General features: G+C 46.3%; 1 protein-coding gene across 1 annotated transcript; it reads right to left on the bottom strand.

Moving 5' to 3' along the window:
* Nucleotides 1–7826: 7826 nt before the first annotated feature.
* Nucleotides 7827–27343, bottom strand: LOC107138010 (cartilage intermediate layer protein). The gene is made up of 9 exons (XM_015480539.2): nt 22550–27343; nt 20861–21029; nt 18755–18847; nt 17657–17926; nt 15495–15674; nt 14781–15095; nt 13771–13879; nt 12717–12874; nt 7827–10693 (listed from the first exon to the last, which is right to left on the bottom strand). The coding sequence occupies exons 2-9, from the start codon at nt 20919–20921 to the stop codon at nt 8325–8327; spliced, it is 3555 nt and encodes a 1184-aa protein (XP_015336025.1). The 5' UTR covers nt 20922–21029; nt 22550–27343; the 3' UTR covers nt 7827–8324.
* Nucleotides 27344–27577: the final 234 nt, after the last annotated feature.

The raw sequence follows: 27577 nt of genomic DNA, 5'->3' as shown, positions 1-27577 counted from the left end.
AACTCAATAAAAGGACAACCTAATTTTTTAACTGGGCAAAGGATTTGAATAGACATTTCTCCAAAGAATATATGCAAATTATCAATTACCAATGAAAAGATGCTAAAAAAAAGATTCTCAACATTACTAATTGTTGAGGGAAAGTAAATCAAAATCATGATAAGATACCACTTCATAATCACCAGAAAGACCATAATTTTTTAAAATCAGAAGATAGAAGATATTAAGTGATGTTGAGGATGTAGAGAAATTAGAATCCTTATACATTGCTGGTGGGAATGTAAAATGGTAAACTGCCATGCAAAGCAATTTGGCAGTTCCTCAAAAATTAAACATAGAACTACCTATATAACCCAGCAATACTCTTGGGTATATATCTAAAGAGAATTGAAAACATATATTAATACTAATATTCTTCATAATAGGCAAGAAGTGGATATAACACTAATGTTGGTCAACTGATTAACAAATTGAATATGAAATAACCACACAGTGGAATATTATACAGCCATAAAAATGAATAGAATACTGATTGATACATGCTACAACATGATGAACCTTGGAAGTATTCTGCCAAGTGAAAGAATCCAGACACAAAACCATGTATGTATGATTGCATTCATATGAAATGTCCAGAATAGGCAAATCCATAAAGACAGAAAGTAGTTGCCAGAGCCAAGGAAAGAGCAACAGGGAATAACTGTTAATGGGTGTAGGGTTTCTTTCTGAGATGAAAACATCTGAAATTAGAAAGTTATGATGGTTGCACAGCCTTGGAAATATACTAAAACTCACTGGATTGTATACTTTAAAATGGTGAATTTTATGGTTTGTGAATTACATCACAAAAGAAAATTTTTAATGCAGTGCTGGGGACTGAACCCAGGCAGGGCCTCACACATGTCAGGCAAGTGCTCTACCACTGGGCTATATCCCCAGCCTAGTTTTTAAAATGTAATAGTTCTATCAGTAACACACCTTCACCAAATATATTCTTCGGGAAGAAGAAAAATGACCTTAAAAGCAAGATCTGAGTCAGGCGCAGTGTCAGGAGGTTGAGGCAGGAGGATCGAGAGTTCAAAGCCAGCCTGAGCAAATTAAGGAGCCGATAAGCAACTCAGTGAGACCTTGTCTCTAAATAAAATACAAATTGGGCTGGGGATATAGCTCAGGGGTCGAATGCCCCTGGGTTCAATCCCCAGTACCAAAAAAAAAAAAAAAAAAGCAAGATCTGACAAAATAATCACATCTAAACAAACATGGTATAAAATAATAGTAATAAGCTTATCTTGAAGGGTTTAAAAAACCTTATAGCAGGACAATTCACAATAGCTAAGCTGTGGAACCAACCTAGATGCCCTTCAATAGATGAATGGATTTAAAAATGTGGCATATATACACAATGGAATATTACTCAGCAATAAAAGAGAATAAAATCATGGCATTTACAGGTAAATGGATGAAGTTAGAGAAGATAATGCTAAGTGAAGTTAGCCAATCCCAAAAAACCAAATACCAAATGTTCTCTCTGATATAAGGAGGCTGATTCATAGTGGGATAGGGAGAGGGAGCATGGGAGGAATAGACAAACTCTAGGATGGGCAGAAGGATTGGCGGGGAAGGGAGGGGGCATGGAGTTAGAAATGATGGTGGAACGTGATGGACATTATTATCCAAAGTATGTGTATGAAGACATGAATTGGTGTGAATATATTTTGTATACAACCAGAGATATGAAAAATTATGCTCTATATGTGTGAAAAGAATTGTAATGCATTCTGCTGTCATATAAATTTTAAAAAATTTAAAAATTATAAAAATTTACATATTATTTGGGGTGCAATTTTTGTTGAGTGTTAAAATAAGTAAGTTCAAAAGAAACACTAAAGGAATAGAAAAAGTGTGAAACTTTCAAATCAATGGAAGGAAAAAAACTGGACTAAGAAAGATATTACTCAGGGGGGCTGGGGATGTGGCTCAAGCGGTAGCACGCTCGCCTGGCCTGGGTTCGATCCTCAGCACCACATACAAACAAAGATGTTGTGTCCGCCGAGAACTAAAAATAAATAAATAAATAAATAAATAAATATTAAAATTCTCTCTCTCTCTTTAAAAAAAAAAAAAAGAAAGAAAGAAAGAAAGATATTACTCAGCCAGGTGAAATGGTGCACACCTGTAATCCTAGCAGCTCAGGAGGCTGAGACAAGAGAATCGAGAGTTCAAAGCCATCCTCAGCAAAAGCAGGGCACTAAGCAACTCAGTGAGACCCTGTCTCTAAATAAAATACAAAACAGGGCTGGGGACGTGGCTCCGTGGTCGAGTGCCAATCCTCAGTACTCCCCCCATCCCCAAAATCAGGTAAACACAAATCCAAATACATGTATAATAATTATGTATTTATTAAACTCATCAGTTAAAAGACAGATTGTCAAATTGGATAAAATAAACTAAAACTTAACTATAATACTGTTTACAAGGAACATATCATTAGGAAGACACAAAATATTTAAAATAAAAGATATAAAAATATAAAAAAGAGGGGCTAGGATTGTAGCTCAGTGGTAGAGCGCTTGCCTAGTATGTGTGACTCACCGGGTTCGATCCTCAGCACCACATTAAAAAAGTAAATAAACAAAATAAAGGTGTTGTATCCATCTATAACTAACTAAATAAATAAATAAAAGATATTTTAAAAAGATACACTGAATAAATACTAACCAAAAAAAAAGTGGGGGTGAACTGGGTATAGTGGCACACACCTGTAATCCCAGTGATACCACATCTCTAATAAAATATAAAAAGGGGCTAGGAATGTGGCTCAGTGGTTAAATGTCCCTGTGTTCAATCCCTGGTACAAAAAAATTTAAAAAGCATGTAAGACCAAAGAACAAAACTATAAAAAAATAAAAAATTCTAACTCATAAGAAGGCATGAACATTCAATACTTAATATATACCCATTAAAATATCCTCAAAGTGTTTAACCCCCAAATTGAGGAATCAGAAAAGTTACCAAGGGTACCATCTAGTGGAAGATTTCAGCATACTCCTAATTTATTGAACAGAACATGAGCCCTGCACCCAATGCAAATTATAAAAATTGTTCAGGTAGTAAGTAATGAAGCCAGATTCAACAGATTTCAAAGAACAGGTATCACACAGATCTTATCTGATAAATTTAAAAATCCCACCTGTGCAATGGCACACACCTGTAATCCCAGTGACTTGGGAGGCTAAGGCAGGATGATCACAAATTCAAGACCAGCCTCAACAGCTTAGAGAGGCCCTAAGCAACTTAGAAAGACCGTGTCTCAAAATAAAAAATAAAAAGGCCGGTGATGTAGCTAAGTGATAAAGTGCTCCTGGGTTCAATCCTCAGTACCAAAAATAAATAAACAAAAATTCTTCCTGTTTGGAAATGAAAAACCCTAAACTCTCCACAACCCTACAGTGGTCTGCTCACTGAACACATGCTGAAGAATTTATCTTTTGGGGTGTCTCCTCAGCTCACAAGGACTCTTTCTCAGAATTGCTCTCACCTACCCAGCAGTATAAAGCACTGTCCTTTGTGCTGTTATGGTTTGGATCTGGAATGTCCCCTGAAGAGTTCATGTGTTGGGCAATGCAGCAATGATCAGAGGTGAAAAGCGTAGATCATGAGAGCTGTAATCCATTAGTGGATTGATCCATTTGGTGGATTAATAATTTGCATGGACTGCTGGCAGGAGAGACATGGCTGGAGGGAGTAGATCACTGGAAGCTATGACCTTGGGGATTATATCTGTCCCTGAAACCTTTTTCTCTCTTTCCTTCCTTGCTGCCATGAACTGAGCAGCTTTCCTGTCACACCCTTCTGCCATGATCTTCTGCCTCATCTTGTACCCACAGCAATGGAATCAGCTGCCTGTGTACTGAGACCTTGGAAACAGTGAGTCCAACATAAACTTTTCCTCCTCTAAGTTGTTCTCCTCAGGTATTTTGGTCACAGTCACAAAAAGCTAACACATGTCCCCACCCCAAAGTAGACTAAAGTGCAGAGGTAAACTTCACTGAGGAGAACCAGATTCTCCCTCTTCTCAAGGAATCTGCTTAGATAACAGACATTGCCCTCTGTGGCCCACTCTGCCATGGCCTCAATTGATTGGACTAGAGGTGGAGCCCCAATTCAAAATGGACTGATCAGATTTAATCTTCAAGACAGATCATGAGAAGGATGCAAATATGATAACCATCTTCTATGTGCACAGAATGGAGAAGGCTAATTTATCAAGAACCAAGGATTCCTATATAGAGGAGTGAAAGGAAGAGAATGAAAGAGATTGCCAGAGAGAGAGAAATCTAGAAATAGGAGAGAGAAACAGAGAAGTCACATCAGACAGATAATCTGAGAAATAAGGCATGAAGAGCAAGATCAAGTTAGAGACTGAGAGGGCAGAAACCACTGAGTGTGAGGAAGAATAAGAGAATCAAAACCAGAGAGTGATGACCTGAATCCTGATGGCTCTGCAGTTCCGGACTCCAGTGGTTTCCTGAGGTTAGCTGGCATCGTGTTCCTGACTCATCATCAGAAGACTTCCATGGTGCAGGCCCCTCTCTACTTCTTGGCTGTAACCAGTTCTCTTTGTCTGAAACCCCACCCGCCCCTGCTCTGCTTCCAGTTTTGCTTAAATCCTCTCAATCCTTTCAGACTCTGATCTCTCTGGGACATCCTGGGACATATTTCTCTGTCACCCCAGCTGCTAGAGCTCTGTGAACTCTTGAGAGCATTCTGTTTGAAAACACCCCTGCTCGTAAGCAGAAGCAGCCCCTTGGCCCCCCTACCTTCCTGTCTGTGCCTTTCCTCCTGCTGTCAGACATCCATCCTCATACACTTCACACCTAGAAATGGGTGATCAGCCACTGTCCAGCAGGCTGCGACTGAAAACCCAGGGCTTTTCTGAGGTGAACATTTGTCCAGCAAGAATGCAGTCTACACAGAGAAAGGAATAACCTGAGAATCAGCACGGTTCTGAATCAAAGCCATCCTGGGAACTGTGCCCTTAACCTCACTGAAAACCATGAACAGGACTTTAGAGATCATCTAGTTTCTAATCTAGACCTGTCCCTTCATTCATAGGTGAGGAAATTGAGGTCTAGGGGAAAGTTGCACAGCTGGCAAGGAGCACATCTAGCTTTGGAAGCAAGACAAACATTAAGGAATTGGGTGTCATGAGCTCAGCTCAACAGGGTTTCCTCATCTGAAAGAAAAGTATCTGCCTGCCAGCCCCTCCCAGCCTCTATCTGCTTGTGCCCCTTGTTCCTGATAGCTGCACCATCAGCAAGCCAGATCCTAGCTATCATTCAGATGTCAAACTAGATGTCACTTCCTTTAAAAGCTCCCCGAATCACCACCTCATCCAAGTCGGGTGCCCCCACTTATAGGATATTTTCTATTATTTCATATACAAGTCCTGTCTACTTGCACTCATGGCCTGGCATCTAGCAGGCATTGGACATATGTCATGATGAGTGAAGAAAAAAGTCAGGTACTAGCTGATGCTGCTGGTTTCCATTTATTCAGGCTCTCAACTGAGAACAGCAAGGGAAGGGCATGGAGTGGAGACCCAGTCAGTCCACCTTCCCCCGAAATTCCTCTCTATGAGTTGGGAGGAACTGGTGGTCAGGTTGAGGCAGCATGTCCTCTGACTCCTGAAGCAGTCTGTGCTGCAGATAGCTGAATACTGACCCTTTTGCCTTGGCAGTCAATACCCCCCGCTGCCCCCATAAGCCATTAGTGAGAGCTATTCCCTGGAAGCAGTGGGACAGAAGAGAAATTTGGAAATAGGTCAAATTGCAATCAAAGACCATAAGGAAGCTGGACCTGGTGGCATATGCCATCAGGTATCTGTCATTGCAGCTACTTGAGAGGCTGAGGCTGGAGGATTGCTTAAGCCCAGGAGTTGGAGACCACCCTGAGCAATATAGTGAGACCCTGTCTCTAAATAAATGAATTGATAAATACATACCACTAGAACTAGCCATGCCTGTGCTCACTTTCTCAATGATCTTTGGGATGGACTGTTCAACCACAGAATTTCTTTTTTTTTTTTTTAGAGAAAGAGAATTTTTTAATATTTATTTATTTTTTTTTTAGTTTTCAGTGGACACAACATCTTTATTTTATTTTTACGTGGTGCTGAGGATCGAACCCAGTGCCCCGCACATGGCAGGCAAGCGAGTTACCGCTTGAGCCACATCCCCAGCCCCTCAACCACAGAATTTCTGATTACAAACTCAACTCCTAGGGACTGGGCAGATGTTGATTTAAGAGTACAATTCTGGGGCTGGGGTTGTGGTTCAGTGGTAGAGCACTTGCCTAGCATGCGTGAGGCACTGGGTTCAATCCCCAGCACCACTAAAACAAACTAAATAAAATAAAGGTATTGTATCCATCTACAGCTAAAAATTTTTAAAAAAGAATTCAATTCTGGCCCGGTGGTGATGCATGCCTGTAATCCTCAGTGGGAGGCTGAGGCAGGAAGATCATGAGTTCAAAGCCAGCCTCTGCAAAAGCGAGGCACAAGCAATTCAGTGAGACTCTGTCTCTAAATAAAATACAAAATAGGCTAGGGATGTGGCTCAGTGGTCAAGTGCCCCTGAGTTCAATCCCTGGTATCCAAAACAAAACAAAACAAAAAGAATACAATTCCGGCATAGGCCAGAAGTGGCCAAAAGGAACTATGCTGGGTTGGCCGCAGGTCAAGAAAAGTTTTTTGTCCTGATTATAATAAAGAATGCTCTCCCAGGGCTGGAGATGTGGCTCAAGCGGTAGCGCGCTCGCCTGGCATGCGTGCGGCCTGTGTTCGATCCTCAGCATCACATACAAAGATGTTGTGTCCGCCGATAACTAAAAAATAAATATTAAAAAAAAAAGAATGCTCTCTCCTCTCCTAATCCTTCTGGCCTCTTTACTGCCTGTTCTGGAGGGGTTAGGAGAGGAACAACCTGAGTGCACCTTACCCCACCCAACTCCCCAATACCCTGACTGTTGATGCCTACAAGATTGTTCTGGCACCAGCCACTGGCCTCTGATTTACTATTTTAAACTGAATGTCTTCTCCAAAAACAAGGCCCTGTCCATTTGGACCAGTTGTTTTACTCCAGGGACAGGGGTTATTATACACAGCAGAGATCTTTTGTCTGGAAAAGTGGAACGTCTTTATAAGAGTTTGGAAAGAAAAAAAAAGAAAAGACAGACCCACAGAGCACCCAACATTTGGGAGTGAGGTCAGCCATCCCAGCTGGAGAAAGCAATGGGCTTGTGGGGAACTGAAGTACCACTTGGCCAACTTGCCTAAGCTATTGGATAAGCACCACAGTATTGGAAAGAAAGACAAAAATTGGGACATATTTTTAGTCTTGCTCAGGAGCCCAGAACATGCTCACAACTCCAGGAATCTCTGCTCTTCTCTGCAAATGGAAAATATGATCCATGAGAATAAACTTGACTGCTGGAGTGTGTGTCTGGTTGCCCAGCCCTTAACTTAGGGACACTGGGCCTCACAGGGCCTTGTAACTGGAGTCCATGTGCTTCTCTGAGTAGCTGGCTCACTGTAATGGTTAAAAGACAGAACAGTGGCCTCAGAATGAAAGTTCATAGTGACATCTGCCATGAGCAAGAGTAAAAGCAAATATGAAGGAGACACAACTATCAACCTAGTATGACTGAAGATACAAGAAGATATTCTTTCTGGAGTTGGTAGAGGAATTATGACTATCCTATTTCAATAGCCTAACTTTGTGCACTAGAGTTCCAAATTCAGCAAAGTAATAAATAAGTTCTTTACATTTCAAGTAAAAACACTGTAGTTTATTTCTTTATTTCACCGCCACCTATATGTATGAATTGTGAAGGAGGCCTTGCTTACATCTTGCAGAGCATGGCCAAGAAATATGCTTTATATTGGTTATTTGATCTTCAGCATCAGATTATCATTATTGCAGAGATGAGCAAAACACGCTAAAAGAAAAGGAAGTACACTTGCATTAATGGCACTCAATGAAGAACAGTCAAAGATACAGGGTTTTACCAGTGGCCAATTTCTTGTGTTTCCCATGGCAGATGTCAAGATGTCACATAGCACACAGAGGCTTTATTTGTCATTTTGGGGGCTATGTGCCAATCAGTGTCATGGGACAAAGACAATAAGTAAAGGCATGAAGAAACAAACAAGCAAATTGCACCAAAACAGATGTGTTTAAATTAACTGAGTGACAGTTTGTGCATCAGTCTCACAATGGCTGTCACGTGAGGTGGGGGGAGTAAAGTATGAAGAACCACAAGACTTAGTTGCTCAGAGGCTGTTGAGCATCTCCAGGAATCCTCAGAGAGGCCACCCCTGCGCGCCGGCGCTGGCCTTCCCTACTTGCCCGCTGTTGCCTCCTTGAGGGCACCCTTCCTTGCACAGTGCCTGCAGCAGGCGACCGGGCCGGGGTGCTTTGGAGGTACTGGAAAGCACTCTGACGGCCCACTTGCCTCTCTGCACAGTTAAAGGTGAGGGCCACTCCCACGTTGCTCTTCATGATTCTGGAGGAGCCATCCGATGTGCCATCAAAGCACCTGCCAAGTGCAATCTCCTTGGCCACGCGAGGGTCCTGGTCCGTGACAGTATAGATGCCATAGTTGTGTCCCAGTGGGTCCAGGGGTGCCAGCATGGTGTACTCACTAGTATCATTGTTGACTGCCAAGGGTAGGTGGTTGACCAGGTACTCATGTAGCATGGAGTTTACACTAGCTCGATGGCAGCTGCCCTGGGGGATGATCTTCACCAGTGTGCGGTCCACACGGTCCTGGTCATAGAGCATCCCACTGCACTTGAACTCCAGACAAGCAGATGAGACATTGGGCTGGTCCCTGTCCCGAGTACTCCTCACGTCTCGGATTCCGTACAGCTTCCCCACGGTCCGCCGGTGAGTGCCCCCCATGTTGCGCGATCGCACATTCACCTCCACTGGCCCCACGATCTTTACCTTGATGTAGCATGCCCTGAACTCCATTGGCTTGGGCCACCATGCCAGGTAGTCTTCAGTCCAGCTCATAGGGTCATCTTCATTGAAGGGAACTGTGTTGTAGTCATAGTGATCCCCCTCAATCTGGTAGAACCGAAAGTGGGCTGCACTGGGTGGGGCCTCCTCACATGCCCGGAGGTTCTCGAAGGCATAGATAGGCCCATTGCTCTCCTCAGCTGAGTTGGGCCTTGGCTTGGCCATGCTGATCTGGAAAGCTGTCTTTTTGACCCGTGGGTCCTCATGATCTGTCCGACGGTACTTGAGCTTATTGAGGTAGGGCTGAGGGACACCAATGGCATTTGGGTTGAATTTAGGAGCAGACTCCACTGCTTCCAGTTCCTCCCCTGCCAGGCTTGCCAAGACATAGGCAGAGTAGGCATCAGGGGACTGGTCATCACAGAAGGCAGGCAGACAGGCCCCATTGGGGCCTGTGATGACACTGTCAAAGCGACCCCAGGCCCTCGGGTTGGATGAGAAGCCAGTTCTGGGCTCCAGATTGATCACAGAGACTACAACCCCTTGGATTTGCTCACTGGGCAAGAACCTCTCGCTCCGGTAGGCCCTCACCTTGATGTAGCACCTCCTGCTTTCAGGGACATCCAGGTTAAAGAGCCTCCTCTCACGGATCTCCATGTTGCCCACCAGGAAGGTTCTTTCTTCCCTTTTGTTCCTCCTTTGGCTTTCAAATTTGAAATCGCCTTCTTCCTCCCACAGCCCTGTGTCTGGGTTGAGGGACCAGAGTTTCATTGTGGGCACATGCTCTGGCATCTTGACCTGGGTCGAGTCAAGGTGGACCTTCACCTTGCCAGCATTAAGTGGCTCTGAGTTGGCCTCATCTGTGAAGTCCACAGAGAACATGCCATATGTCCGAAGAGGGAAGGTGTCTCCTTCATCATTGATGAAGTTCAGGTCACTCTGGGTAGCTGTGGCTGTGGAAATATTCCGGGGATCCAGGAAGGTCACACTGGCCTTCACTTTTCCCATGTAGGGCTCTCCATTCTGCCTGTAAAAACTCTGGGCTGGGATCTCCAGTTCCGCCACAGGGTCTTCTCCAACCACCTCCCCCAGAGGGATGATATTGGTCTCCATGGCTTCCAGAGTGATGGGCTCTTTCCGGCGGAGCATCTTGATCTCATGGAACACAGCACTCCCCTTCCTGTTGAAGGGCAGCACTTTGGTAGTGTTGACAAATTTCTGCAGCCTGTCCACAAATGTGAGCACCAGCCTCTCAGTGTCCTGGGGGACATGGAGGGTGAAAGTGCCCTTGTAACCAGTCATGCTCACACGGCTGTTCCCCATGTACACATGGCCAAAGCGCATGGGCTCCCCGTTGTCAGCAGCACTGACACGTCCCCGCACAATGCTCCGGGTCTCTGTACACCGCTGGCAGCTGCACTCCGTGGCCACTTTGGTGGGCAGCGTATATCCACTGCACTGGATCTCCCTCTCCTCAGTTTTGGAGATGCCACAGCAGTTCTCCACAGCATCCCGGCACCTGATCCCATTATCCTGCTGCCCTGCACAGGTCTTGACCGGGCAGTGGCCCACATCATAGTAGAAGGAGTTGGTGGCATTCTGGAAGCAGTCATGGGGAAGCCGGATAAGGTAGCTCTCAGGGGTTGGGTTGCAGGGACTCTCATCAAGTGCTAAAGAAGAAATGTGGAAATGTTAAAGTGGAAGTTCATACCCTACACCGAGTACCTCATTGTTACCTCTTCTCAGTTTCCAAAGGACAATCCTTTGCAATATCCTTGGGATAGCCATATCTCTGACAGAACTCTCTGAGGGAACAACCATTACAAATCTCATTTTTTGAAGACTTTTTTTTTTTTTTTTAGTTGTAGATGGGCACAATGCCTTTATTTTTATTTATTTATGTGGCTCTGAGGATCGAACCCAGTCCCTAAGCATGCAAGACAAACGCTCTACCACTGAGCCACAACCCCAGCCCACAAATATCATTTTATAGATGGGGAAATGGAATTGGTTGCTGACGTCACTAGAGTAGTGGTTCTCAATAGAGAGGTCTTGAACATGTGTGAGGGTATTGTAGTCATCACCAAAATTGGGGGCACTACTGGCATATGGTGGGCATGGCTTCTGATGCTCTAGGTCCGGCAATGCCTGGCACTTTTCTGCATTAAAAAAATATTCTGCATCCTGCATGACTTTCACATATCCTGTGAGACATTCAAAAAGGTCTTAACCCTGTTTAAAAGGATTTTAGCCTGGTATTTTTTACATGGCCCCAACACACTGAATTTTTCAAGAATGCAACTACCATATAAATCAATCTGAGACTGTACTTTGTTTAGCTTGAAACAACACCAAGAATTGTTCCTTATATCAGGAAAATTACATCCCTACAACAACATTACCCATGGACTATGAACCACCAAAATGATACTTCTGTATCCATCAGCATTTGTAGCTATCAATTCATGGTGACTCTGGATGTAAGTACAAATGTCTGACCTCTTGGATTATCTTCTCAAGTCAATGTGCCAAAGCGTTTAGATATCGAAATATTACTATTTTATGTTAAAATTACTTTCTCTTTATTTTTCCTGTATTTTGTAGTTAAGGCCATGCACATATATATTTGGAAATTAGATGTTGTTACTCTCTATAAATTGAACTGTGGAATAGTTAAGATAGTATTTTTTTAAAAATCACTGTGCCAAACAGGAAGCATTGGTGAGATGAGCTGGGAACCACTGCTGGGGGCTCCACGTCTTTGCTGAGGTCCAAATTTTTGTTTTGCCTGTTGCTCAATTTTCTTGGAGTCTGTGAAATATTCCAGAATTCCTCCAATAAATTCTCTCTGCCTCTTGTTTTGTTTTGTTTTGGCCAATTACTAAGATATCCTCTTTCTCCCTCACTTTCCAAGGACAGATTTTTGATAGATCTTTGGCTTTTGAATTTCTTTCCCTCCAGTTCTCTTCTAGAAGCCAACTATAATCAGGTCACTGTTTCTTATAAAGCCCCCTCAGTTCCCCACTTCTGTACCTTTGTCCATGCCAGACCCTTCATCTGTATACCTCTACACACAGTAACTGCCAATTCTTTAAGACCAGGGATTCAAACATGGGCTGCAAATTAGAATTACTGGGGCAGTTTTTAAATCATGCATGCTCAGGCCATATCCCAAATTAAATCAGACTCTCTAGGGGTAAGGCAGAGAAATCAGTAATTTTTGAAACTCTCAATAGGTGGTGCCAAAGGAAAGCCACGACTGAAAACCATTACTGAAGCTCCAACTGAAAGCAGCCACCTGGAAATCAGGTCTCTCACTACTAGCATCCACAGCCCCATGCCTGTAATCCAGTCACTCGGGAGGCTGAGGCAGGAGGATTGCAAGTTCAAGACTAGACTTAGCAACTTAGCAAGACCCTGTCTCAAAATTAAAGGGATTGGGGATGTAGCTCAGTGGTAAAGTGTACCTGGGTTCAATCCCTGCTACTTGTTTGTCTCATTTACATTTCTTCACCCCTCCTCAAATGGTGGCTCTGTGACAGCAGGAATCAGGTCTGTGCCATCAGGTCTGTGTACCAGAAGGCATGGCACTTTGCACAGCTCACAAAAGCCTGAGCTTTTACTTCCTACCTATGCTCAGTGGGTGTTTAGTGAGCCTCATTGCAGATTCAGGACCCAGACATAGGCTCTTACCTATGACAGTCAGCTGGGCAACCTGGGACTTTACAGCCCCAGCATCACTCTGTGCCTTGCAAAAGTAGTCTCCAGCCTGGTCCTGCTGCAGGTTCTTCAGCACCAGCTTGCTCTCATGCTTGTAGAGAGAGGGATCCAGCAATGTGTCATTGTGGTACCTGTGAGTGATGAAGAAGTAGAGTAGGAGTGGGCAGTGGGAGGGCAGGTATATCTAAGGATAGTCCCAGGAGCAAGGAGTCAGGGAGACAAATGGCAAACGGATTCCTGCAGACATCAACATCGGCTGTGACATACCTGAAGAGCACTGATTGGCTTAGGAGTCAAAGGAATTGGTTTGAAATCCCAGGCCTGCCATTTAACTGGTTGTGGATCCTTGGACAAATTGTCTCTCATCTCTCTGAGCTGTAGCTTCCTGCTTTAGCTTCCAGCTGACCTCAGAGAATTGTTGGGATTGTCAAACAAGGTAGTGGCTATAAAATGTTTGTGGAGAGTAAAAGACTCCAGCTCTTGGGGCTTCTGACACTGTTTTTATTGGGGAAAGAGGGATTGAGGAACCTGTACTGTGTCCTGAGAACATGCAGGTCAAGGACCCTGAGACCAGCGATGATCTGGGGGACCATAAGTTTGAGGGTACAAGAGGGCTTCCCAGTGGTCTAGACAGCCTCAACCCTGCAGTTCCCACTTGTAAACACAAATATCCAGGCTACCTTACTTAGAACTTTATTCTATTGGTTTCTGGGGTTTTTTTGTGGGTGGGGGGGGGTTGGGGTACCAGGGATTGAACCCAGGGACACTCAACCACTGAGCCACATCCCCAACCCTATTTTGTATTTCATTTAGAGACAGGGTCTCACTGAGTTGCTTAGCACCTTGCTTTTGTTGAGGCTGGCTTCAAACTTGCAATCCTCCTGCCTCAGCCTCCCAAGCCTCTGGGATTACAGGCATACGCCACTGCACCTGGCTTATTGGTTACTATTATTAATCCCTGACCCAATGCAAGAAACCTCTTGTTTCCAAAAAGAAAACTGGGAAGAGTAACTGGCAGAATACACACCAGAAGTACTTGTCGGGACTGGGCTTGCCTATGGCCTTACAGCACAGGGACACGCTCTGCCCAACTCTCCGTGCTTTTGTCTCTGGGTTCGTCACGATGTACGGAGTCTCTGGGACAGAAGATGAAAAACAGTGTTTGGATTTTTTTCTTTGTCACAGGTTCTAAGAGCCTTGCTTTCTCAGGGTCCCAGATGGTGTTCAAATTGTATGGCTTCACCCTCACCTCAGGCCCATCTCTAATGGTCTGAATAGCTAAGGGAACCAGTCTAGAATGGAATCTACTGCTTCCACCCCTCAGCCTGACCACTGAGCTGCATAACCAGCAATTTTTTATACTTTATTTTGAGACAGGGTCTTGCTAAGTTGCTTAGGGCCTCGTTAAGTTGCTGAGGCTGGCTTTGAATTTGTGATTCTCCTGCCTCAGCCTCCTGAGCCACTGAGATAATAGGCATTTACCACTGCTTGTTCCTATGGCCTGTCAAGCAGCTTGTAGGTGGACCTTGTGCCTGCCACGATTCCCAAGTATTACAATTGAAACAAAACTAGTGGTTTTGAATAGCACAATATTAATGTTCTGCTGCCTCCAGCAGTTTTTTTTTTGGGGGGGGGGTTTGTTTGTTTTTTACCATTCTGCACCATTTCTGAGCTCCCCAACTCCTCTATGACTTCCAAACCTTACACTATACTATAATTTTGGATATTGTGGCCAGGGAACAGAACCTATGAATATCTAGGGGAAGAACACGCTACAGAGTCCACACAGCAAATGCAAGCCTTTGCATTTGAGGTAAGAGTATGTCTATATTTGCCAGGAGGCCAGTTGGCTAGAGTAGAGTGACTCCATATTGGGGGAGTACTAGGAGAGGAAAAATAAAGAAATAAGGGAGAGCTAGATGATTTAGAGCCTCGTGGGCCATAGTAAGGATTTGGGGTTTTACTCTGAGTAAGCTGGAAAGCCAGTCTTAGCACGTCACCCCTCCTCACTCACCCAACCTCAGAGAACTTAGGTACCTGCTCTCATGAACTCTGCATTGATGGTGGCTGTCTTCAGATGACTCTTGGGTATTGTGAGCAAAATAGGGGCAAACTTGGTCTTCGTGATCTTCAGGGTGCTTTTACCATCAGGGCACAAGCCAGGGACTTGAAACCTCCCCTGGCTGTCTGTCTTGGTCAGCATCTTAGGCGTCTTGGTCAGCAGGTAGACAGTGGCCCCTGAGGCTGGGGCACCCCCAGGAAGGGAGACAGCCCCATGAAGCATGAAGTCCTGACACATGCAGGCATCACAGTCAGCATTCACCTGGCCCATGGAGCAGGTCAGGTCACAGGCTGTGGAACAAGAAGTCACATTAGCAGGGTTCATACGGATTAGGGCCCTCCCTCAGCACTTCCCAGCCTGTAGATTCACATGTGCTCCCCTTCTTCCTTAGGCCTTTGTTATCCTTCCTTATCAGCCTGCACAACTAATTCCTACCTATCCTTTAAAACTAAGCCCAAGACACCTCCTCAAAGGAGCTTCTCCGTATTCCTCTAAGCTATAATTATTGACCTTGTTCTGTGTTCCTAATTACTCTCTATATCCCACCTCGGAGCACATAATAGATATTCAATTAATACTTGATGAGTGAATGAAGGAATCTATCTCAGACTGACCCTCTAACCCATCTTTCTATGCTGTCTTGACCTCACCCACCACACCATGCCCAGTGCCAGAAAGGAGGGTGGTACCTGGACAGGCCTGGCTCACACAGAGCTGGCCCTCTTCAGTAGCCTCATCACATAGTGACACCGACTCTGCCAAGCAGGTGCGTGTGCGAGTCTGGACCCCAGTGTGACCACAGGGAGCTGAGCACTTGCTCCAGGGTGACCAAGGGCTCCAGATGCGCTCTGTGTCTTGGCGCAGGGACCCTGCAAATTGATCAGCAGATAATCTGACTTTCCTCCCCTCCCAAGGGGACTCTGTCAGGAAACCTGATCCTGAGGCTGTTTTTTCTATCTGGTAAGGAAAGACAGGGCCCCCATTTACATTGTAGATGTCACTGATATTTATTTTTATTGTAATGATTTTTCCAATACAGGGAAGTCAAAATCTTGAAGAAGTAGTGTCTCTAATTTGTGCAAAGGCACCATATGGGTTGGGATGGTCCTGAGTGGGGCTTGCTGGGTCAAACACTGGGATTTGATATGCTTCCCGAGGGCAGCACCAGCTTCCTTCTCCACCAATGTGGAAACAGCCATGTGCTTTCTGCACACAGGCTCTGGCCTGCAGTGACTCCAACATCCAGCCTCCTACTCCCTATCCTCCTTACCTCTGGTCTGAGGCCTGTGTGCAAGAATGAGGGCTCTGATCTTACCCAGGAGAACACCACTACCACTTAATGTAGCATAAGATTATGTGGACTAGCAGATCCCCAGGGGGGAAGGTGCCTATCCAAAGTTAGCAGGACTACAATTGGCATGGTGGTCCCAGTGACTTGAGAAGCTGAGGCAAGAGGATTGCAAGTTCAAGCCTCAGCAACTTAGTGAGAGCCTGTCTCAAAATAAAAAATAAAAAAGGGTTAGGGATATAGCTTAGTGGTAGATCATCCCTGGGTTCCAGTATGTAAAAACAGGCCGAGTGCCGAGGCACACGTCTGTAATCCCAGGGGCTAAGGAGGCTGAGGCAGGAGGATCGTGAGTTCAAAGCCAGCCTCAACAATTTAACAAGGCCCTAAGCAACTTAGTAAGACCCTGTCTCTAAATAAAATATAAAAAAGGGCTGGGGATGTGGCTCAGTAGTTAAGCACCTCTGGGTTCAATACCAGATACCAAAACAAGCAAACAAACCTCAAAACAAAAGCAAGCAGGCCTGCAGCTGACCATCACTAACAACTGAATTATCCAGTGCAGGGGTGGGAGAGTGTAAAGAAGCTGGACTCTGCAAACACAGACAGGATTCAAATCCCTGCTCTGTACTTATAGGCTGTGTAATCATGAAGAGTTACCTAACCTCTCTACACCTCATGCAACCTGTCAAGACAGGTCTTAGGCCTCTAAGGTTAGTTGTCAAGTTCAAATAGTGTGGATAGCTAGCATGGCATAGGAGCAAAAACAGAAACTAACACTTGGTGAATCTGGGTTCAGTCCTCTACATTCATTATTTCATTTAATCCTCATAAAAACCCTATGAAGCCCAGGCACAGTGGCATATTCCCAGAGACTTGAGAGACGGAGGTAGGAGGACCACAGTTCTAAGCCAGCCTCAGCAACTTAGCAACGCTCTAAGCAACTTAGCAAGACCCTATCTCAAAGTAAAAAAATAAAAAAGGGCTGGGGCTGTAGCTCCATTGTAGAGCTCTTGCCTAGCACGTGTGAGGCACAGGTTTTGATCCTCAGCACCACATAAAAATAAATAAATAAATATAAAGATATTGTGTCCATATTTTTAATACTAAAAAAAATTTTAAAAACATAAAAAATAAAATAAAAAATAAAAAGGACTGGGGATGTGGCTCGGTGGTTAAGCACCCCTGGGTTGAATTTCCAGCACCAAAACAAACAAAACCCCATGAAGATTTACTGGTACCCTTGTCTTACATATGAGACAATGGTGAGAGAACATTAGAAAATTTATCTAGGGAACACAGTTCCTCACGGTAGGTTCTGGATTCAAATCCCAGCAGCCCAACTCCAGAGACTATGCTCTTCACCACTGAGCGACACAAGCACAATACAATGGGGTGATGGGAGGGCTCCCATGAATACGGAACAATATTTGGGAGCTGATGGCACTTCTGAGTTGGAAGCATGGTGTGTGATGTTCAGAGTTCCTGCGGCCAGAGGCAGGTCGTGGCCTCTCCCGGTGTCGACACTGGAGGGGGAGGTAGTGGGTAGGGGTCCTTCAGACTCACCTGGTGGGCAAAGGAAGCGCACAGTGTAATTTGAACAGTTCTGGCCAGGACGCTGCTCTCTGTTAAGGCACCAGAAGCCCTCACGGGGACTACCATGGACCACCTGGCCAGTGCTGCCCGCAGGTATCCAGTCAGTGGTCCGAGCTTCTAGCTTCAGGGGACGGGCACACATACGATCTCCATAATAGAAGCGAATGGCATCCAGCCGCTCATAGTCACCCTGTCCGCCGGGGTGGTCAATGTTGAACCATGTTGTCCACTCACCTGGACCTGAGAGAGTTGGGTGGGGAAGAGCTATCTCTAGAGGCACAGTGAGCTCCAGTTCTCCTTTCCTGCTCAATCCCCGGGGTCCTCCCTGATACCTCTCACCCACCCGGCCACCCCATCATTTCAGGTCCTGCCATACTTGTCTCACCAGTATCTCTCCATCCCCTCTGTACCTGCAAGGCACAGTCCTCCATCGGCCTGGAGGAGCCATGGCAGTAACTCCTGCCTTGTCTCTCTACCTCAAGGGTCTCCTTCTACCCCATCTTACCCCTCCTCAAAACTGCACTTGGGGTATGCTTTCTCTGTGTGGCTTGAACCACATTACTCTCTGGCTTAAAATCCCCTTAGCAAGGCTAAGCTCCTGTTCTCTCTCCATCCTCCTGCCTCCTCACCTGCCTGTGCTCTGGCTCCAGGAAGCTCTGCAGCATTCTTAGAATAAAATAGGTAGCTTCATTATTCTTAGCTGTCCTATGCTATTTCTTTGTCTGGACAGAGATGTAGGCCAAATGCCTTGTAAAAGGGACTTTACACAACCAGGTGCAGTGGCACATGCCTGTCGTCCTAACAAATCAGGATGCTAAAGCAGGAAGATCACAAATTCAAGACCAGCCTCAGCAACTTAGCAAGACTGAGCAACTTAGTGAGACCCTGTTTCAAAATAAAAAGAATTGGGCATGTAGCTCAGTAGCAAAGTGTCCCTGGTTTCAATCCCCAGTCCCCACAGAAAGTGGGTTAACATGAAAGCGTCACACCCTGGTTTCAGAGATTCACTTAGTAAGCTCAGTAGAGACGCCAGCCCTCCAGGCCTTCCCTGCTCCAGCCATGACTCACTCTCCAGGGGATCAGCAGGCTTAGAAAAGGTGCTGGGGGTCCTCTTCCCAGTTTGGACTCTTCTCACTGACTGAGTCAGCATCGTCTGCCTCCCTGAGGGTCAGAAGGAGAAAAGGCTGAGTGAGGGTCTAGGACTAACGAGGGGTCTCTTAAAACACAGGGAAGCCGTGTGGTGTGGTGGATGCGGCATGAGTCCTGGCCATGGGGCTTCACCACTGCACCACTCACAGCTGTGCCACCTCAGAAAGTCTTCATTCCTCTGCACCTGTTTCCCCCTAAAATAGAAATGCATTAATAATCACTACATCATAAGTGATTATGGTGCATTGTTCAGGGTAATAATAAAGGGAAAGGGAACTGGCAAGTAGGGCGTGCTCCATGAATGGTAGTTCGCTTTTCACTCATGTTCTAGAAATGGGTAAGCAGAAACCGCTGGGCAGCCAATGGGCTGGGACTCCTGCTTTGGTGTCTCGACCTATCTTTTGGCAAAACTGAGCCTTTTCTCAACTGTAAAATGGAGATGTTAATTCCCACCTCATTGTGTGATTCTGGCATGAGGATTCCATGACTTAAAACATCAACATCTCTGAAGTGTACGAAGACAGAGCAGGAGCTCTGAAGCCTCTGCCACCTCCTAACTGCGTGACGTTGGCAAGCTACTTAACCCATCTGGCCCCGTGTTCTCTCCTTATAAAATGAGGATGATAGCAGTTCCTGCCTAAGGAGATTGTGGGGATTACAAATGTTCATTCATAAAATCCACCTAGAACAATGCCTGGCACCCGGTGTGCACAGAATAAGTGTTAGCAACGCTGTTAGCTCAATGCCCGGCACAATGGACGTCCATTCCCCTTCCCTTGGCAGTCTGGCTTTGGGAGTCCACCCTCCCATAGAGGACTTATGGCTTAACTGGGTCAGTAGTCCTCGATTTTTTTGACCTCAGACTTGGCTGGTCTGTCTGAGGATAAATACAGGGTCCTCAGGTCATGGGCATTTCCGAGCCTTCCTCCACGTGAGGCTGGGTTGGGGGCTCTGGAATGGAAGGAGAAAGGCTAGAAAGCCTTGAAAGGCAATTAACTCCCAGGCGGGGAGCCAAGTCAGAATTCTCTGTGCTGCTTAACTGGGGTGATAGGAGCTCTTTTAATCAACCTAATCTGATTTCCCCTCCGATGGTTGAATGTTAATCATCTTCACAAACAGCAGCTGTCAGGGTGGAAGAGCGAGGCAGAAGGTGGGTGCACACAGGGGTTGGCGCTATGCTGAGACAGCCTTTGTTCCTGCATCTGTGGTCACAAAGCCTGCAGGGCATGCAGCTTTAAAAAAGGGGGGTTGAGATTTTTTTCCCCCATTATCTGAGTATATAGTTAGAAATCAGGAGAGAGGGAGAGGTGGGAAATAGCATGCAGGAGCTCTACTGCTGCAGGAAGTCTGCAATCCCATCAGGCAACTTCTCTCTGCTTGTTTTTTTCAGAGTTCAAATTTATCAGAGGATGGGGTCAAGAGGACAAGAAGAACAGAGGGGTTCTGGAGTTTCTGTGAAATTTGGCTGTGGGGTCTAAATGAAACTGAGCTTTAGAACAGAAGAATTTTCATGAAACTAAAAACAGACCAACCCCTAAACCTGCTTCCAAGAATTCAGTGATCCCCTGTGACTCCCTTTTGCTCTGGCTGCCGGGAAGCTCAGAGCTAAATTTAGGACTCAGGTGCAATAACTTTCTTCTGTTTTTTCCTTCACCCTTCTCCTCATTTAAAAGTTTCTGTTCTTGGGCTGGGGCTGTGGCTCAGAGGTAGTGCACTTGCCTGGCATGTGTGATGCTCTGGGTGTCTTTAGACCTTTATTTATTTCTCAGCACCACATATAAATAAAAAAATAAAGGTCTATAGACAAGTTAAAAATTTTTTTAAAAAGTTTTTGTTCTGTGAGTTTTAATATGGAGAACCTTCTCAAACTTGGGAAGGGGAGGGAAGCAGGGCACAAATTATGAATACACCATTAAACAGCCTTAGATCTTAGGGCCTGTGTCTTGCATAATTGGGTGCTAGAACAGACATGACTTCACTATGGTAAATGGAGGATTTGGGAGCTAGCAGATACTTAGCCTGTACCCAACACAGAGGTGACTTCCAGGACCAGCAAGGAGACCACCCAGGCCTTTGTTCCCACCATTCTTTTCCCCAGGCCTTGTGAGAATGTGGCAGGAGATGGGCGAGGGTGTTTCAGAGTCAGCTTGTCTTAGGAATGTGGTTCCCTGGAAATCTTCTCAGATCCAATGACCTGAAAAGAAACAAAGCTTATTAGATCCCACATTTCTGAGTGCAATATTTCTTGACATGTCAAGGATGGAAGGATGGCCAGAATGAAGTCTTGTGGGAGTTATCTCCTCAAGTTGCAAAACTGAGCAGCTTGGGAGATGCAGAGGCTCAGAATCTGAGTTCAAAAGAGGCAGATCCAGTTTCCAATCCAGTGTCCCTATAGAGGTGGGTCACCAGGGAGAGTAAAAGTGAAGAGTTTCCCTGCCAAGGGAGGGACCAGGATTTATTTACAAGTCTTCCAGCAGCTTCTAGATGACTTGTAAATAAATCACTTTCAAGACCTGGGCTTGGGGGCCTTTTGTTCTGCTACACTTTGGTGGGGTTCACACTCTTGAATGGGGGCTAAATATAAAGACAGTGCAGCCCTGGCCCTGATCACCGTGGTCCAGCAATAGCAGGCAGCTGAAGGGCGCAGATGCCTCGCACACCACCTCCCAGATGTGCACGCGCTGCAGCTGGAACACATTCTGATTTGTTTTGTTGGGGCCTGGGTGGGAGTTCCACAGCCAGGAGCCAATTGAGGGAAAGCAGACAGGGTGCCTTGTGAGTGGCCAGGGCTCCCCAATAAATGCTGAGCATGTAGGGGCTACAGGAGTGGGGAGAGGACAACAGGCCTGGCAATAAGGTTAGGGGACTGTGGGATGTGTGTGGGCTGGGCTCTCGGCAGGACATTTTTCTCTCTCCCCAGAGCTCTGGCCAATCCAGAATCTGACCAGTTTCTGGAGATTCAAAATTGGTTTCCTTCAATCTCCACAGAGTCTAGGGTGTGGTGGGAAAGGGGAGATGCCTCCTTTCTGAGAAAAAGATGGAAAAACTCAGATGTTCCAGGGGAAGGACAAACCAATTCCACGTTGCAGACCCTGTAGACCAAAAATCACTAACCCCTCCCCACCTGTTTCTTAGAGGAGGGAACAGAGTCTCAGGGAAGTCACTGCTTCAGTTGTTGCAGGCCTTATTCCAAGCACCGGGGAGCTGAGCAGGGGCCTGAGCATTCCGCAGGCCTGCACAGCACTCAGCCCAAGCCTGTTCCAGGCAAGTCTGAGAGGCTAAGGTGGCCTGAGGCACCTTGTGGAAAAACCATTTCCCATCTGGCAGCCCAGGGAGGTTTCTCAGAGTCCCGCCATTTCCTCAGCAAATGCCCTGACATTCAGGCTCCCTGAACCCACGCTCCGCAGAACTCTTGGACAATGCACACTGGCTGGCCGCAAGAAGAAAGCAAGGCAACCAGAGGTATAGAGACCCAGAGTGGGGCCATGGGGTGGGGTGGGGGTCCCTGATCTTGGCTGGGGGAGGGCTAACTGGGGAAGAGACAGCATTTCAAAGCAGAAAGTAGAGTCTTCTCTGTTGGAAGATGATGGGTCAAAGAGAAAAAAAAAGAAAAAAAGAAAAGAAAAAGAAAGAGGGTGGCCAAGGGAGGCCAGGAGCAGCTAAATCAGACAGTTTGGTACAGGGATGGGCAAGAGAATTAGGAGTGCAGCTCACCGTGTCCTGAGCAGAACTCCTTAGCGGGGGTCCAAGTCTTCGCCTCTCCCGCAGTCCAGGCAGTCCAGCGTGGGCCTTATATAGCACAGCTGGTGGCTCAGCCTGTGGCAGCCAGCCACTGGGAAGCAGCAGTGAAACCAGATCTGAGCATGAGCCTCCCTCCCCTCCCCACACTCCCTGCAGCTCACAGAGGCTGGGATTTCATGTCTAGATCCTTAGGGGGCATGCCATGGGTCTGATGATGGCCCAGGTGGGCATCTGCCTGGCATTCCACAGGCCAGAACAGAGAGGCAGGGGTCAGGAGGTAGGTTGGGCACTGAGAGGAGCCTTGGGAAAGGGCCAAGGAGAATTCTACATCTGGCAGCATTTCAGGGCTCTGGGGATGGTGCGGTCTTGCCTAAGCTTTGCTTGCTGATCCCCCACATTCCCCTGGCCCTGGCTCCCCCTTTGCAGAGAGAAAGCACTTTGCTAGCCTTAGCACATACTTCAAGCATTCTTAGGCATGCAGGCCACCATGGCCTCTCAGTTGGATGCATCTGGTCTCAGTTGGGCAGCTATTCAGCTTCTCTAATCTGAGGGAACCTCTGGGAACTTCCAAAGGAATGAGGGACAAAGGAAGTGCAGGACACAGAATATCACTTGGTGAAAAAAGTTCTACCTGACCCTCCCTACTTCCATGTGTTGGTTTGTACCCATGGGGACCCCAGATCCCCAGCATGTGGACTCTCGAAGACCAGACATCTCAGTGAGTAAATGTGAAGTCAGGTATGGGCGTTCATCAGCATGTGAGCAGCCAGTCTCACCCATAGGTGGCGTGAGCAGCTGCCTGTGCTCTAGGACTTCCCTGGTTCTTCTGGCACCAGCATGAGGTTGGCTGCCCATTGTCTCAGGCAGTGGCTCTCTAATTATAACATGCATTCAGATCACTCCCAGGGCTGTTAAAATACAGATTTATGGACCCACATTCAGAGTTTCTGATTCAGTGGGGCCTGAGACTTTGCATTTCTATCAAGCTCCAAGGTGATATGGAAGCTGCTGGTTGTTTTTTTTTTTTTTAACCTTTATTTATTTGCTTGTTTCTATGTGGTCCTGAGGAACAAACCCAATGCCTCACCCATGCTAGGCACTGCTACCCATGCTACCACTGAGCTAGAACCCTAGCCCAGCTGCTGGTTCTTGAACCATATTTTGAGAACTGCCAGCCACAAGGATAGAGCCCCAAATGGAAGCAGAAGATGACGACCACAACAGGAGTCTCCTGCCTCCTGCCTCATGTCACAGGCTCTTCCAACCTGGCCTGGGCTTCCTGCCTTGTTCCAGCCCCTGGAGGTGAAGGTCTGTCTCTGGGACTAACCACACCAGGGTCACTCTTTCCACATAACCTCACTGAGCTCTTATTTCGGGCAGGATCTAGACTGGACACTGGGAAGTCATGAGAAGAGACCTGTGTTTTCACTCAGAGGAAAGAGCCTCCTGTGGAAATGATCCCATAGTGTGGCAGTGCAAATCTTCATGCCAGAGAGCCCTGTGCAGTTATGCATGTGCTCCTACCGCGTGTCTCTATATCTCTCTGTGTGTATGGGCCTGTGTATATGCCGTGTCTGCCTTTCTCTCTGTGTAAGCAGGGGTTTAGCAGCTCTGTTTTCTCTGGACATCACCCTAGCCAGGAGCTGTTGGGGAGAGGAGTGGGAGTGGAGAAAAGATGTTGAGCAACAATAGCCCCCCAGCAGCCATAAGACACAAATCTGATTTGCTTTCTCTCCTGGAGCCTTCCTTCCAGCCCCCAGTCTTTGGCCAATGGGCCTCATAACTGGCCCCAGTCTGGTCCAAAGTATCAGAGCCAACCCATGAAGCAGTTTCACCCAAGGCTTTGACAGCAGATGTTTGAACCGAGTGAAGCTCACGTAAGCTCTGCTGGTTTGAGGAATAGACAGACTGAGGCTGAATCACCATGGGCAGAACAAAGGACAGGAGAAAAATATGGACTTGGAAGTCAGAAGCCTCATGCTGGCTCTGTTGCTGATCCTGATGTGTGACCCTGGACTAGCAACAACCCAAGTAACCCTGAGCCTCAGAATCCCCAAATGGGTAGTAGGAGTTGGGACTGAGTGAGCTCATAAGCCCTGCCAGCTCTGAAATTGCAAGGTTGGGTAACATACCTAGAAGAAACACACTAGGCTGGTCAGATATAGTAGGTCTTTAGCTCCTGCGAATCAGAAAGGAAAGGAAGGAATGACGGTTCCAAGAAATGTGGCCAGGATCAGGAGGCAGGCCAGAGAAGCAACATGACCAGAGAGGCTAGATTTTAAAAAGAAAGATAGGAAAGGAAGGTGTAGGGAGGTAAACTATAGATCTAGGGATCAAGGTCAAGGTCATCAGCTATTTTCGAAGAGCTTATGCCATGGGACCCCACGGCATGTGAAAAAGGCCTCTCCTGCTTCCCAGTTGCCTCTCTTGTCTCTCTGTAGTGCAAGGCAGAGGCAGAGTATCCTATGGGGTAAGGATTTGGCAAAGTGGAGCCTCTGGGCCAGGATTCCTGCCTGGGTCTCCTTGCTTGGCCTAGCACTCATGTGCAGGCCTTCATTTACCTAGCCTCAAGTGGCCAATGGGTGTCATCTTGGATAGTACCAGTGTGAGGGACTGTGAGCTAGAATCTCTGGGTTCTAATGCCAACCCTGCTGTTTATGTCCCCCCAGCTCATATTCTGTCCCCCCTCCCAAACTCTCATCAGAGTCCTTTCCTGTTCCCAAGTTGGACTGGACTGGTTGTTGCACAGGGCTAGTCTGGGGGAATCTGAGCCTTCCCTGATCCTCTCCTTCCAAACTCCTTTGAGTAAGAGGCTTTTGCTCTCCTCAGCTGGGATCCAAGGACAGAGAGGGTTTGGGAAGTGGCCATAGGCCTAGACTGTCCAGGGCCTGGCCTGGAGGGGTCAGTCTCAGCCACCAGTCACCATCTGGGGCTTCTTCACACTAGGCTGGTCTCCAGCAGCTCCAAGCCCCAGCCTGGAACACAGGGGAATTCATCAATCAACCCCCACACCCCCGCCCAGGGAATGGAAGGACTAGGAGCCAGTTTAGCCACATGGCCTGTGACCCAAGCTTAGAGCCTGGGGTCCCCACCCTGCTGTTGAAAGAGAAGCTTGGAAACACATGGAGGTGGCTGACCTGATCCTGATGGTTCCAGAGGAAGGTGCTCTCTCTTTGATTGCCTCTCCCCTCCCCTCCTCTGTCGCCTCCCTGTGGCTCGAAGAGGCCTTGCAGGCCTGGGTAGGGACAGGACTCTGATGATCCTTGGAGGCTGGAAGCCTTGGCTGCAGCTCGGAGACCTTAGGGGCTACTGACCAACTGCCTGGGGGGCCCAGAAACCTAGAGTCCAGGGTAGTGGGGGCTTCCCCTCTGACCACGTGGCTCTCCTACCTGTCCTAGGCACAGTCTGTCACTGTTCTACCTCTGTTCACGTATAATTTTATTCCTCAGCTTCTCATCTTGAAATACAGAACTTTCTCCCTGCCAGTGTGATCAGTCTCCAGCTTACTGTCCTCTCTGACTACCCAGACCCATCTCGATTATTCTTTCCTCAGAGAGCAGATAATAATGTTTAACCACACATATACGGCACTCTGTAATTTATGAAGCACATTCTCATCTGTAGCCTCACAGCCAATCTGCGAGGCAGGAGTGATCAATCATGTTCATTTTACAGAGGAAGAACTCAAGTTCAAAGAAGTGAAGTCCCTCAGATATAGTAGGTCTTTAGCTCAAAGTTGCCCCTGCGAATCAGAGGCCAAATGTAGATGGCATCATGAGGCCCTCACAGAAGCCACAATGGAACTCACACACCAACTGTTGATTCCTCAGTGAAAACATGCCTATAAGAGTCTGGATCACCTGCCTACACATGTACCATACTTCCTATAACTACTTTTAATTCCCACAATGTTCCTACCTATGATTCAGCTCTCTATCACACTGTGGTAGATTAAATATCACCACAAAGTCTTTGTAACTCTACTATGATGAAGTAGAGTTCTTTATTCACTCTTTTTTTTAAATTTCTTTTTTTTTTTAATTGTAGATAGACACAATACCTTTATTTTATTTATTTATTTTTATGTGGTGCTGAGGATCAAACCCAGTGCCTCACACGTGATAGGCAAGTGCTCTACCACTGAGCTACAGCCCCAGCCCCTTAATTCACTCTTGACTTGAGCATTATGACTTGCTTAGAATCAGGAATAGGACAGAAGTTGTGCTATACAAGTTCTGGAGTTCAGGCCTCAAGAAGCATTGCAGCTTCTACCTTCACTCTCTTAGAACACTATCTCCATACAAAGAAGTCAGTCTATCCTAGGGAGGACAAAAGATCACACGGATAAAAACTGATGCCCCCACCCAATAGTCCCATATGTGATGTGGCCATCTTGAACCTTCTATCCCAGCAGTTACTTGAGTGAGCCTAGGTGAAACCAGCAGAAGAATGGCCCAGTCAGCCCACAAAACTATAATAAATAATAAGTTGTTGTTTTAAACCACAGAGTTTTGGGGTGGTTTGTTATGCTGCAATAGATAATGACACACATACACTAAGTACAAAAGCTCTTTCAGTTATAAGTGACAAAAGCAAAACTCAGATTGATTTAAGCAGAAAAGGAATCTTAGGGTTCTCATGACTGAAGTCCTAGGAGAAGTTGGATCCAGGTACATAGACAATGTCATCAGAACTGTTCTCTTACCCAGTGCTGTGGCGCATGCCTGTAATCCCACCTACTTGGAAGACTGAGGTAGGCCAGTCTTAAAGACTCTGTCTCTAAATAAAAATAAAAAAGTCTGGAGATGTGACTCAGTGGTAAGGAGCCCCTGGTTCAATCCCCAATGCCGCAAAAAAAAAAAAAAAAAAGAAAGAAAGAAAGAAAGAAAAAATAATTGTTCTCTTTCCATATCTCAACTACTTCCTCTGTAATAGCTTTATTTTTGAGGAGGAGGTATCAGTCTATTTTTCCCAAATAACTACAGTAATATCTCCCATTTC

The sequence above is a fragment of the Marmota marmota genome, unplaced genomic scaffold, assembly GCF_001458135.2.
Source record: "Marmota marmota marmota unplaced genomic scaffold, marMar, whole genome shotgun sequence".
NCBI classification, from domain to species: domain Eukaryota; kingdom Metazoa; phylum Chordata; class Mammalia; order Rodentia; family Sciuridae; genus Marmota; species Marmota marmota.
This window is presented reverse-complemented; position numbering and strand designations above follow the sequence as displayed.